Below are 13,432 nucleotides of genomic sequence, written 5' to 3'. Positions count from 1 at the left end.
AGAAGGTTGGCTTGCAGTTTGCAGGAAAATCCTCAGGCGATTTCAAAGGCCCTGGCTGGGTATAGAGCCACAAGCGTCATTGACCTCTTGTAACAGGAGGTCTGTGCGAGCTGGTAAGTTAGCATTTTTGCTTTAGGTGGTGGCGGTGCTGCAAAGGATCACGATTTCAAGGTGGTGGGTGGGGGTGACAATAGCCAAGGATATATATCATTTTTTTGTCACATGTGGACTTTTACTTGATCACATTATCATATAATTCATGGACATTAAATATAATTAGCGCAACTCTGTAAAGGTTTACATGGATAACAGTGCTAACAATAAGACTCAGACCTGTTAGATTGGAAGCTGGTGGAGTTGGCGTAGAAGTCACAATATCTAGAAAATAATAAAAACTGTGTTAGAATAATGGAAATTTTATAAATATATATATATATATATATATATATATTCTTAGAATAAGATAACACATGGATAACAGTGTTAACATTATGGCCCATAACTGGGTGCAGTTCAAACGGCGTAGATGTCACAAGATCTAGAAAAGAATTAAGACCGCGTTAGAGGGATGGAAATTATATATAAAAATATATAGACAGTATACAACTATAAAGTGGGGAAAATAATTATTTGATCCCCTGCAGATATCAACCAAAAGTCCAGAAAAAACACATGATACAATGTTATGGATTGATTTGCAGTTCAGTGAGTAAAATAAGTATTTGATCCCCAAGCAAAACATGACTTGGTACTTGGTGGAGAAACCCTTGTTTGCAAGCACAGAGGTAAGACGTTTCTTGTAATTGGTTACCAGGTTTGCACAAATCTCAGGAGGGATTTTGGTCCACTCTTCTTTACAGATCTTCTCTAAATCTCTAAGGTTTCTTGGCTGTCACTTGACAACTTGAAGTTTCAGCTCCCTCCATAAATTTTCAATACATGGCCCCATCCATTGGCCACTCAATGCGGCAAAGTCGGCCTGTACCTTTAGCAGAAAAACAGCCCCAAAGCATAATGTTTCCACCTCTGTGCTTGACTGTAGGGATGGTGTTCTTAGGGTCATAGTCAGTATTTTTCTTCCTCCAAACACAGCGAGTCAAGTTAATGCCAAAGAGCTCAATTTTAGTCTCATCCAACCACAGCTCTTTCTCCCAATTCTTCTCTGAATCATTTACTGTAGATGTTCATGGGCAAACTTCAGATGGGCCTGTAAATGTGCCTTCTTGAGAAGAGGGACCTTGTGGGTGCTGCAGGATTTCAATGGTTTGTTTGGTGATTGTGGTCCCAGTTGCCCTGAAATTCACAAGCTCCTCCGATGTAGACCTGGGCTGATCCCTCACTTTTCTCATGATCATCCTTACCCCATGAGGCAAAAGCTTGCATGGAGCTCCAGACCGAGGGGCGATTTTTTTTTTTTGTGTTTCTTCCATTTGCGAATAATCGCTTCAAAAGGTGTCTCCTTCTCACCAAGCTTCTTGCTGATGGTCTTGTAGACCATTCCAGCCTTGTGCAGGTCTACAATCTTGTCCCTGACGTCTTTTGACAGCTCTTTGGTCTTGATGATGAAATATGAAAAGGAAGTTGGGATTTTGTGTGAGGCAAACGGCAATTGAACAGAGTATTGCATACATGGTGACTTAATGAGTTTTATTTAACATAAAGAGGGTATAGAATCGCACTCAGTATGGAATACATTAAAAGCCACTGCATATATGTACATTTAGGATAAAGTACAGTTCATGAACACATAAAATAAGGGTATACAGATACATAATCCAAGTAGTGCGTATGTTGTATACAACCTTGAGAACAAAATAGCAGCAGATTCCAGTTACCAATGTATAGAGGGATGACTCCGTATAAGGAAACAAGTAATTAAAATTATGATAAAAAGATGCAATAATGATTGACTATGGCAAGGTGCATCTTGTCAGGGCTCAACGTGTTTCATGTGAAGACACTTCACATGCATCCCTTGGTCTGTAAAAGATATATATATATATATATATTGATACCAATAAGTTCTGGTAAGAATTCGAGCATCAAAAGAGGGGGGCAGAAAATATTTTAGTATAATTACTTACATAGGACTGGAGAACAGGAGTGCGTGGTAATGTGCTCATGAGGAACCGCTGGGATAGGTCGTCCGTAACGGGAGCTGAGGAAGCTATACCACGCAAGGAGTAGACGCCCAGACACAAGACTTTTAATTACTTGTTTCCTTATACGGAGTCATCCCTCCATACATTGGTAACTGGAATCTGCTGCTATTTTGTTCTCAAGGTTGTATACATACAAACTACCCGTATTTATCGACGCACAGGCCTATAACACGCACATTCATTTTAAGAAGGAAGTTTCAGGAAAAAAAAAACTTTCATTTTAAATAAGGAACTTTGGGTCAGTGCCCATCTGCAGCCTCACAAGTGCCATCAATGCAGCGTCATCAGTCCACATCAATGCAGCCTCATCAGTCCACATCAATGCAGCAGCCTCGCCATTGCCATCAATGCAGCAGCCTCACCATTGCCTTCTATGCAGCAGCATCACCATTGCCATCAATGCAGCAGCCTCACCATTGCCATCACTGCAGCCTGATCGATGCCCTTCTGCAGTTTAGAGGGGGCAGGGAGCGGGGCGGAACGAGCGCCAACAGATTACATACAGTGAGAATCTTCTATGATGGACAGAACAGTGGTCCAATGGTGGCCCAGGAGAGAGGACTTCCTATTACTGAGGCCGCCAAGTAAACAGGAGATTCCCACTGTATGTAATCTGATGGTGCTCATCCCGTCCCCCTCCCTGTCCCCTCCGAGGCAGCTGAAATTGAAGTATTGGCGTATAACACGCACATGCTATTTGCACCCGATTTTCATGGTGAAAAAGTGAGTGTTATACGCCAATAAATACAGTACTTGGATTATGTATCTGTATACCCTTATTTTATGTGTTCATGAACTGTACTTATCCTAAATGTACATATATGCAGTGGCTTTTAATGTATTCCATACTGCGTGCGACTCTATACCCTCTTTATGTTAAATAAAACTCATTAAGTCACCATGTATGCAATACTCTGTTCAATTGCTGTTTGCCTCACACAAAGTCCCAACTTCCTTTTCCTATCTCATTAATCCAGGGATGGAGGCCCATATTACCATATGTACGCCTCATTTAAAGTCCCATCCTTCCCCGTTCTCCTCTTTTTTAGGCACTTGGTCTTGATGATGTTGAGGTTTGAATAGAAGAAAGAGATTCTGTGGACAGGTGTCTTTTATACACATAATGAGTTTACGTTAGGAGCACCTTCCTAAATTGACAGAACTAATCTGTGTACCACATGAGCACCCACTGTAGCCAGTCTGTGGGACCAGAATTAGGGCTTCAAATATGTATTTTACTGAATGAACTGCAACTCCATTTGTAACATTTGTATCATGTGTTTTTTTCTGGATGTTTAGTTGATATTCTGTCTCATTTAAAATACACCTATGATAAAAAATTATAGATCCTTCATTTCTTTGTAACTGGGCAAACTTACAAAATCTGCAGGAGATAACATATTTATTTTTCCCCACTGTATACATAAATGATCTTAGAATATGTTCAGCTGAACTCACACTATTTCATTCCCGCTTGTCAGTCCGACTTCGGGGGCGATTTCAGAGACATCTGTGCAAGTTCCTGCTCAGATGTCTATTGAAATTGCATACGAAGTCGCCAAAGGTAGTACAAAAACTACTTTTAGGAATCGGTGCGTTGCCGCAAATGCAGCGTTGCACCGATTCGGATGGTGCCATCGCTGGCAATATTTGACATGTCAAATCGCATGCCACATCGCATCAATATGAACCTAGGCTTAGCAGGTAAAAGGTCAGGAGTTAATTCTAAGTGTGGTATTTGCATTTGAAGTCTATTGCTGTGAACCTACATAACACGTTCAAAGGAGCTGTCCATGCAAGTGAAACAGGCCACTGTAAGGCTTCAAAAACGAAACAAATCCATCGCAAAGATAGCAGCAACATTAGGAGTGGCCGAATCAACAGTTTGGTACATTCTGAGGAAAGAAGAACGCACTGGGGAGCTCAGTAACTTAAAAAGGCCTGGACATTCACGGAAGACAACAGTGGTGGATGATCGCAGGATCCTCTATATGGTAAAGAAAAACCCATTCACAACATCCAGACAAGTGAAGGACACTCTCCAGGAGTCTACAGTCAAGAGAAGACTTCACTAGAGCAAATACAGAGGGTTCACCACAAGGTGCAAACCATTCACAAGCCTCAAGAATAGAAAAGCCAGATTAGACTTTGCCAAAAGCACCTAAAAAAGCCAGACCAGTTCTGGAAAAGCATTCTTTGGACGGATGAAACTAAGATTTATTTGTACCAGAATGATGGGAAGAAAAAAGTGTGGAGGAGGCTTGGAACAGCTCACGATCCAAAGCACACAATGTCATCTGTAAAATATGGTGGAGGCAGTGTGACGGCATGGGCATGCATGGCTTCCAGTGGCACTGGGTCATTGGTGTTTATTGATGATGTGACAGAAGCAGCTGGATGAATTCTGCAGCTTTTAGAGATATACTGTCAGCCCAGGTTCAGCCAAATGCAGCAAAGTTGATTGGACGGTGCTTCACAGTACAGATGGACAATGATCCAAAACACACTGCAGGAGCTTTTGAAGGAAAAGAAGTGGAATATTCTGCAATGACTGAGTCAATCACCTGATCTCAAGCCAATTGAGCATGCATTTCACTTGCTGAAGGCAAAACTAAAGGCAGAAAGACCCACAAACAAAGAACAACTGAAGACAGCTGCAGTTAAAGCCTAGCAAAGCATCAAAAAGGAGGAAAGCCAGTCTTCGGTAATGTCCATGGGTTCCAGACTTCAGACAGTCATTGCCAGTAAAGGATTCTCAACAAAATATTAAAAATTAACATTTTATTTATAATTATATTAATTTGTCCAATTACATTTGAGTCCCTGAAAATGGGGGGACTGTGTATTAAAAAGGTTGCATTTCCTAAAAATGTGTACTTTATATTTATGTTCAACCCCTTCTAATTAAATGTTTCATTTTAATTCTATTCTGGTGTCAGAGCCAAAAGCATGAAAATTGTGCCCATGTCCAAATATATATGGACCTAACTGTAATTATTTCCAATGATTGTCAGCTCTATCTAGTGGTTCTGATGGGGTATTTTTCTGATTTCTTGATGGAGGTATGTCATGAAAATAATGCATTACGGCCACTAGATGACACTGTAGATCAAAGGAAATAAAAAAAAAGAAAAGTTACAGGTATTATACGCGATGGCTGAGCAGATGGTCAGATAGTTGCACATTTTATTTTCATAAATAGACCTCATAGTAAGTCCACACACTTATTTTTTTTTTTTCATTCAACCCGGAAAAAAACTGACAGCTCCAGTCGGAGCCACTGTACTAATGATCTGATGTTAGTACAGCGATCACCCCCACTGAGCTGTTGTGTTCTGACAGGGTGACAGCCCCTGCCATTGGCTGGGAGCGCTGATCGGGAGTTGGTCCACTGCTAGTTTTCCAGCATGCTTGTCCGACAGAAGCCAGCCTAACTGTCAGCTTCTGTCGGACAAGGTGCCATATTGAACCGGCCGATGTCTCCCAACATTTGGCCCATGTGTATGGGGCTTTATTCGACAAACATAAAGCAACTCTGTCACTAATTTTTAAAAATGCAACTAAGGTGTATTTACAGCAAAAACTTTTCTTTTAGTTTTGGATAGAGTATGAAAGGGCCAGAACTAGCATTGCACCAATACGGATTCCAGTGCAGAAACTAAGCATTTGAGCGATTATTTGTACTTGTATAAATGCTCCGGCACTAAAACCGATACCTTCAAACTCGGTTCGCTTGCGGGGGTGTGGGAGCCGCCGCAGAAACGCAGGGGACTCCCGGACCTCGCGGGAGACTTGGGATATCTGCAGCAGGCCAAGGGACCTAAGAAAATCCCTGCCCATTGGCTGAGACACCCCATTCATTCCTAATCTGTCCTTACTATGCCCTTGTCTTATCTAATGTCACCAGCTACAATGCCACCTAGTGATAGAAGAAAAAAGTGCAGCAATTCCAGGATTAGGGGGAAATCAGTTGATCAACTGACAATTAGCCAAGGCAACTATCGCCTGGCAACTACATTTGATAGCAGCCTTGCCTAAGCATCAGGGTGCTATAAATTCGTTTTTTTATATATTTTTTTTGGCTATGTATTATACAGTAGCAGAAAGTAAAAAATATTGTTTTTTTTTTCAAAATTGTTGCTCTTTTTTTTGTTTATAGCTAAAAAAAAAAAATCGCAGAGGTCATCAAATACCACCAAAAGAAAGCTCTATTTATGAGAGAAAAAAAAGGACATAAATTTTGTTTTGGTGCAACGTCGCACGACCGCGCAATTGTTAGTTACAGCGACGCAGTGCTGTTTCGCAAAAAATGGCCTGGTCATTAACCACCTCAATATAGGGCACTTTCACCCTTCCTGCCCAGGAAATTTTTCAGCTTTCAGCACTGTCACACTTTGAATGACAATTGCACGGTTATGCAACACTGTACACAAATTAAATTGTTATCATTTTTTCCCCAAAAATAGAGCTTTCTTTTGGTTGTATTTGATCACCTCTGCGGTCTTTATTTTTTGCACTATAAACAAAAGAAGAGTGACAAGTTTGAAAAAAAAAAAACACAATATTTTTTTCTTTTTGCTATAATAAATATCCATTTTTTTTTTTAACCACTTAAGGACCGCCTCACGCCGATGTACGTCGGCAAGGTGGCACGGGCAGGCAGAATCACGTACATGTACGTGATCTGCCTCCCTCGGGCGGGGGGTCCGATCGGACCCCCCCCGATGCCCGAGGCAGTCCGCTTTTGTCCAGCGGCGATCGGAGGTGAGGGGGAGACCATCCATTCGTGGCCCCCCCCTCGCGATCGCCGCCGGCCAATCAGATCATTCCTCTGCTGCTGTATGCTAAACAGCAGCAAAGGAAATGATGTCATCTCTCTTCGGCTCGGTATTTTCCGTTCCGGCGCCGAAGAGAGAAGACTGCACTGTGAGTGAAAACACACTACACACACAGTAGAACATGCCAGGCACACAAAACACCCCCCGATCCCCCCCGATCACCCCCCAATCACCCCCCCCCCCCCCCCCGTCACACTGACACCAAGCAGTTTTTTTTTTTGCTTTTTTTTCTGATTACTGCATTGGTGTCAGTTTGTGACAGTTAGAAGTGGTAGGGCAGTCAGTGTTAGCCCCCTTTAGGTCTAGGGTACCCCCCTAACCCCCCCTAATAAAGTTTTAACCTCTTGATCACCCCCCGTCACCAGTGTCACTAAGTGATCATTTTTCTGATCGCTGTATTAGTGTCGCTGGTGACGCTAGTTAGGGATGTAAATATTTAGGTTCGCCTTCAGCGGTTTATAGCGTCAGGGACCCCCATATACTATCTAATAAATGTTTTAACCCCTTGATTGCCCCCTAGTTAACCCTTTCACCACTGATCACCGTATAACTGTTACGGGTGATGCTGGTTAGTTAGTTTATTTTTTATAGTGTCAGGGCACCCGCCGTTTATTACCGAATAAAGGTTTAGCCCCCTGATCGCCCGGCGGTGATATGCGTCGCCCCAGGCAGTGTCAGATTAGCGCCAGTACCGCTAACACCCACGCACGCAGCATACGCCTCCCTTAGTGGTATAGTATCTGTACGGATCAATATCTGATCCGATCAGATCTATACTAGCGTCCCCAGCAGTTTAGGGTTCCCAAAAATGCAGTGTTAGCGGGATCAGCCCAGATACCTGCTAGCACCTGCGTTTTGCCCCTCCACCCGGCCCAGCCCAGCCCACCCAAGTGCAGTATCGATCGATCACTGTCACTTACAAAACACTAAACGCATAACTGCAGCGTTCGCAGAGTCAGGCCTGATCCCTGCGATCGCTAACAGTTTTTTTGGTAGCATTTTGGTGAACTGGCAAGCACCAGCGGCCTAGTACACCCCGGTCGTAGTCAAACCAGCACTGCAGTAACACTTGGTGACATGGTGAGTCCCATAAGTGCAGTTCAAGCTGGTGAGGTGGCAAGCACAAGTAGTGTCCCGCTGCCACCAAGAAGAAGACAAACACAGGCCCGTCGTGCCCATAGTGCCCTTCCTGCTGCATTCGCCAATCCTAATTGGGAACCCACCACTTCTGCAGCGCCCGTACTTCCCCCATTCACATCCCCAACCAAATGCAGTCAGCTGCATGAGAGGCATTTTCTTTATGTCCTCCCGAGTACCCCTACCCAACGAACCCCCCCAAAAAAGATGTTGTGTCTGCAGCAAGCGCGGATATAGGCGTGACACCCGCTATTATTGTCCCTCCTGTCCTGACAATCCTGGTCTTTGCATTGGTGAATGTTTTGAACGCTACCATTCACTAGTTGAGTATTAGCGTAGGGTACAGCATTCCACAGACTAGGCGCCATTTCACAGGGTCTCCCAAGATGCCATCGCATTTTGAGAGACCCGAACCTGGAACCGGTTACAGTTATAAAAGTTAGTTACAAAAAAAAATATATAAAAAAAAAAAATAGTTGTCGTTTTATTGTTCTCTCTCTCTATTGTGCTGCTCTTTTTTACTGTATTCTATTCTGCAATGTTTTATTGTTATTATGTTTTATCATGTTTGCTTTTCAGGTATGCAATTTTTTATACTTTACCGTTTACTGTGCTTTATTGTTAACCATTTTTTTGTCTTCAGGTACGCCATTCACGTCTTTGAGTGGTTATACCAGAATGATGCCTGCAGGTTTAGGTATCATCTCGGTATCATTCTTTTCAGCCAGCGGTCGGCTTTCATGTAAAAGCAATCCTAGCGGCTAATTAGCCTCTAGACTGCTTTTACAAGCAGTGGGAGGGAATGCCCCCCCCACCGTCTTCTGTGTTTTTCTCTGGCTCTCCTGTCTCAACAGGGAACCTGAGAATGCAGCCGGTGATTCAGCCAGCTGACCATAGAGCTGATCAGAGACCAGAGTGGCTCCAAACATCTCTATGGCCTAAGAAACCGGAAGCTACGAGCATTTCATGACTTAGATTTCGCCAGATGTAAACAGCGCCATTGGGAAATTGGGAAAGCATTTTATCACACCGATCTTGGTGTGGTCAGATGCTTTGAGGGCAGCGGAGAGATCTAGGGTATAATAGACCCCAATTTTTTCAAAAAAGAGCACCTGTCACTACCTATTCCTATCATAGGGGATATTTACATTCCCTGAGATAACAATAAAAATTATTTTAAAAAAAATGAAAGGAACAGTTTAAAATTAAGATAAAAAAGCAAAAAAAAATAAAGAAAAAAAAATAAAATAAAAGCACCCCTGTCCCCCCCTGCTCTCGCGCAAAGGCGAACGCAAGCGTTGGTCTGGCGTCAAATGTAAACAGCAATTGCACCATGCATGTGAGGTGTCACCACGAAGGTCAGATTGAGGGCAGTAATTTTAGCAGTAGACCTCCTCTGTAAATCTAAAGTGGTAACCTGTAAAGCCTTTTAAAAGCTTTTAAAAATGTATTTAGTTTGTCGCCACTGCATGTTTGTGCGCAATTTTAAAGCATGTCATGTTTGGTATCCATGTACTTGGCCTAAGATCATCTTTTTTATTTCATCAAACATTTGGGCAATATAGTGTGTTTTAGTGCATTAAAATGTAAAAAAGTGTGTTTTTTCCCAAAAAATGCGTTTGAAAAATCACTGCGCAAATAGTCTGTGAAAAAAAAAATGAAACACCCACCATTTTAATCTGTAGGGCATTTGCTTTAAAAAAATATATAATGTTTGGGGTTCAAAGTAATTTTCTTGCAAAAAAAAAATAATTTTTTCATGTAAACAAAAAGTGTCAGAAAGGGCTTTGTCTTCAAGTGGTTAGAAGAGTGGGTGATGTGTGACATAAGCTTCTAAATGTTGTGCATAAAATGCCAGGAAAGTTCACCCCCCCCAAATGACCCCATTTTGGAAAGTAGACACCCCAAGCTATTTGCTGAGAGTTATGTTGAGTCCATGGAATATTTTATATTGTGACACAAGTTGCGGGAAAGAGACAATTTTTTTTTTTTTTGCACAAAGTTGTCACTAAATGATATATTGCTTAAACATGCCATGGGCCTATGTGGAATTGCACCCCAAAATACATTCTGTTGCTTCTCTTGAGTATGGGAATACCACATGTGTGAGACTTTTTGTGAGCCTAGCCGCGTACGGGACCCCGAAAACCACGTGACTGCGATATTGCGGCGGACTTATCGGACACTTTTGACACTATTTTGGGATCATTCACATTTATACGGCGACCCGTGCTATAAAAATGCACTGATTACAGTATAAATGTGACTGGCAGGGAATGGGTTAACACTAGGGGGTGATCGAGGGGTAATTATGTTTCCTAGGGAGTGATTCTAACTGTAGGGGGAGGGGACTCACAAGAGGAGGAGACCGATCGGTGTTCCTCTGTACTGAGAACACACCATCGGTCTCCTCTCCCCTGACAGGACGTGGATCTGTGTGTTTACATACACACAGATCCACGGTCCTTCTGTGTTACTGGGCAATCGCGGGTGCCTGGCGGACATCGCGGCCACTGGGCACGCGCATTGGGTCCCCAGTGGTGGGCCGGGAAGGCGAGGGCGTTCCAAAACAAGAGCCGCGTCGGGAGGCGAGTGAGGACCTAAGAAACATGAGGATCAGCAAACCGGAGGATCAGTAGAGCTGAGGGCTACTACTGAGTGGGGGATCAGCAGAGCTAGGAGTTACTACTGAGTTAGGGATCAGTAGAGCTGAGGGTTACTACTGAGTGGGGGGGATCAGCAGAGTTGGGGGTTACTACTAAGTGGAGGATCAGTAGAGCTAAGGGCTACTACTGAGTGGTCGATTAGGAGAGCTGAGGGCTACTACTGAGTAGGCGGATCATGAGAGCTAGGGGTTACTACTGAGTGGTGGATAAGAAGAGCTGAGGGCTACTACTGAGTGGTGGATCTGAAGAGCTGAGGGCTACTATTGAGTGGTGGATCAGGAGAGCCGAGGGCTACTATTGAGTGGTGGATCAGGAGGGCCGAGGGCTACTACTGAGTGGTGGATCAGGATTCCCCGGGGCTACTACTGAGTGGGGGATCTGCAGAGCTGGGGGTACTACTGAGTGGGGCATCATCAGAGTTGGGGGTACTACTGAGCGGAGGTTCTACTGGGCTCCTTTAAAACAAATTGAAAATCAACACACATGCACAGGGCATTTGCTAAGGTTCAAAAAAACATTACAGAAGTATTGCAGAGGGATCAAAAACACATAAAAAAAGCATTTGAAGTGGTAGGCGTGTTAATGTGTGCTAAAGTTGAATGAAGTGTAAATGAGCGGTTATAGTCACATGTTCGTGTTTCATAGGAGCTCGATTGGAGTCAGGCAACAAGAAAATGCACCAAAATTGCACCAAAAACGCATGCGTTTTTAGTGCATTTTTTTCAGTGGAGCTGTATGAAAAGGCCCTTACAACATACCACCTCCTCTCCATCTCTCAAATACCCACTGAAAAGTGACCTTCCATAGATAACTCTTCAGAGCTGGATGAGCCCCAAAATATTTTTTTTGTTGTAAAACAGTGACTTTGTGTAATTAATAAACAAGCTGTTTAATCATATAGACACATTTTTTGAATTATAAAAAATATATATATATATATATATATATATCATTCATTAACCCTAAAACATTATTATGAAAATGCCCCTGGAAAGAAAAGCCCACAGAAAAAAAAAATGTAAAAAGAATTTCAAATAACTTACCAACAATTGTGACATTGAAAGTCATCTCTTGAGATTTTGGCGCCTTATTTTCCATATAAAGTGCCAAGATAGTGTACATCCCCGTGTCCGCCTTTGAGATGCTCAGTAGGATGAAAGCACAGCGCTGGTTGTCAAATTCAAGCCGTTCCATGAACCGACCTCGGGGTTCAAGCTTGTCGCCTTCATACCATCCTATTAGGTCCTGTTCATTACGGAGCTCATATTTCATATCATTAGTGTAATTGCAAGCTTTTGTGGCAGCCAAAGAACATCTGGAACCAGCCAAACAAGATGAATAGTTTTGGGCTTCCACACCTGCCGTAAGACAAATAGAGGAAACAACATCATCAAAAGTGTGATGGGTAAATAGGAGGTAACAGTCAAGGTCTTTTCATTTTTTAGAGCGTTGTGAAAGCTAGACACGTGCGGTTCGTTTCATTCCGAACTGAAATTTGGATGAAATTTTTCGTTATTTGGAAATTCGGATGAATCTGGATTTCAAAAATTACAATAGTAACGGATTTAAACAAATCCACAATAACCAAACAAAAATTCCGTCCGAAATTCAAATTCGAATAATTTTTTTTAATCAAATTTGAATCGTTTTCGGATAGAATTTGAATTTCTGAAGAGAATAAAATAGAATAGAAAATAAAGGAATACACTAGAAAAGAATAGAATAGAATAGAACAGAATAGAATAGAAAATAAAAGAATAGAAAAGAATAGAATAAAAAATAAAGGAATATAATAGAAAATAAAAGAATAGAGTAAAACAGAGCAAAATAGAATAGAAAAAAAAGAACAGCATAAAATAGAAAATAAAGGAATAGAATAAAATTGAATAGAATAAAAAATAGAATAGAATAAAATAAAATAGAAAGAATATAACCATCTTCTGAAATTAGATTTTCAAATAGAATAAATTCAAATTTGAATACAAAAGAAAAGAATAGAATAGAAAAAAAAATAATAGTGTAGAATAAAGTAGAAAGAATATAACCTTCTTCTGAAATTCTAATTTTGAATAGAATACATTTGAATTTGAATAGAATAGAAAAGAATAGAATAGAAAATAAAAGGATAGAATAAAAAAACAATAGAGTAGAATAGAAAAGAATGAATATAACCATTTCCCAAAATTTGAATAGAATAACTTTGCATTTTATTAAAATAGAAAATAATAGATTAGAATAGAAAATAAAGAATAGAATTGACTAGCATAAAAATTAATAGAATAGAATAGAAATTCGAATTTACTATAGAATAAAAAAATAGAATAGAATAGAAAAGAATAGAATAAACAATAGAAAATAATAGAATATAATAGAAAAGAATAGGAAATAAAAGAATAAAATAGAATGGAGTAGAAAGAATATAGCCATCTTCTGAAATTCAAACTCAAATTAGAATATACAAATTTAATTTCAAATGTAATTTGAATGGAATTTGATTCAAATTTGAATGCAATTCGAATCGATTCAAATTTTTTGAATTAGGTCGAATTGAGTCAAATTCGACTGAGTTCGGAAAAATTTGAGTCGATTCAGATTTGAATAAACAAAACAAATTCCGAAAACTAATTAA

The 13,432-nt window shown here is 41.0% G+C and overlaps 1 protein-coding gene across 1 annotated transcript in view; it reads right to left on the bottom strand.

The window, feature by feature from the left end:
* Positions 1–12,156, bottom strand: part of LOC141121133 (uncharacterized) — a 45,015-nt gene extending 32,859 nt beyond the window's left edge. Inside the window, exons 1-2 of the mRNA XM_073611064.1 lie at positions 11,847–12,156; positions 334–378 (exon numbers count right to left, since the gene is read on the bottom strand). Of these exons, the coding sequence (XP_073467165.1) occupies positions 334–378; positions 11,847–12,075 (274 nt within the window). The 5' untranslated portion in view covers positions 12,076–12,156. The remainder of the gene's footprint in view (positions 1–333; positions 379–11,846) is intronic.
* Positions 12,157–13,432: the final 1,276 nt, after the last annotated feature.

The sequence above is a fragment of the Aquarana catesbeiana genome, linkage group LG01 (assembly GCF_042186555.1).
Source record: "Aquarana catesbeiana isolate 2022-GZ linkage group LG01, ASM4218655v1, whole genome shotgun sequence".
NCBI classification, from domain to species: domain Eukaryota; kingdom Metazoa; phylum Chordata; class Amphibia; order Anura; family Ranidae; genus Aquarana; species Aquarana catesbeiana.
This window is presented reverse-complemented; position numbering and strand designations above follow the sequence as displayed.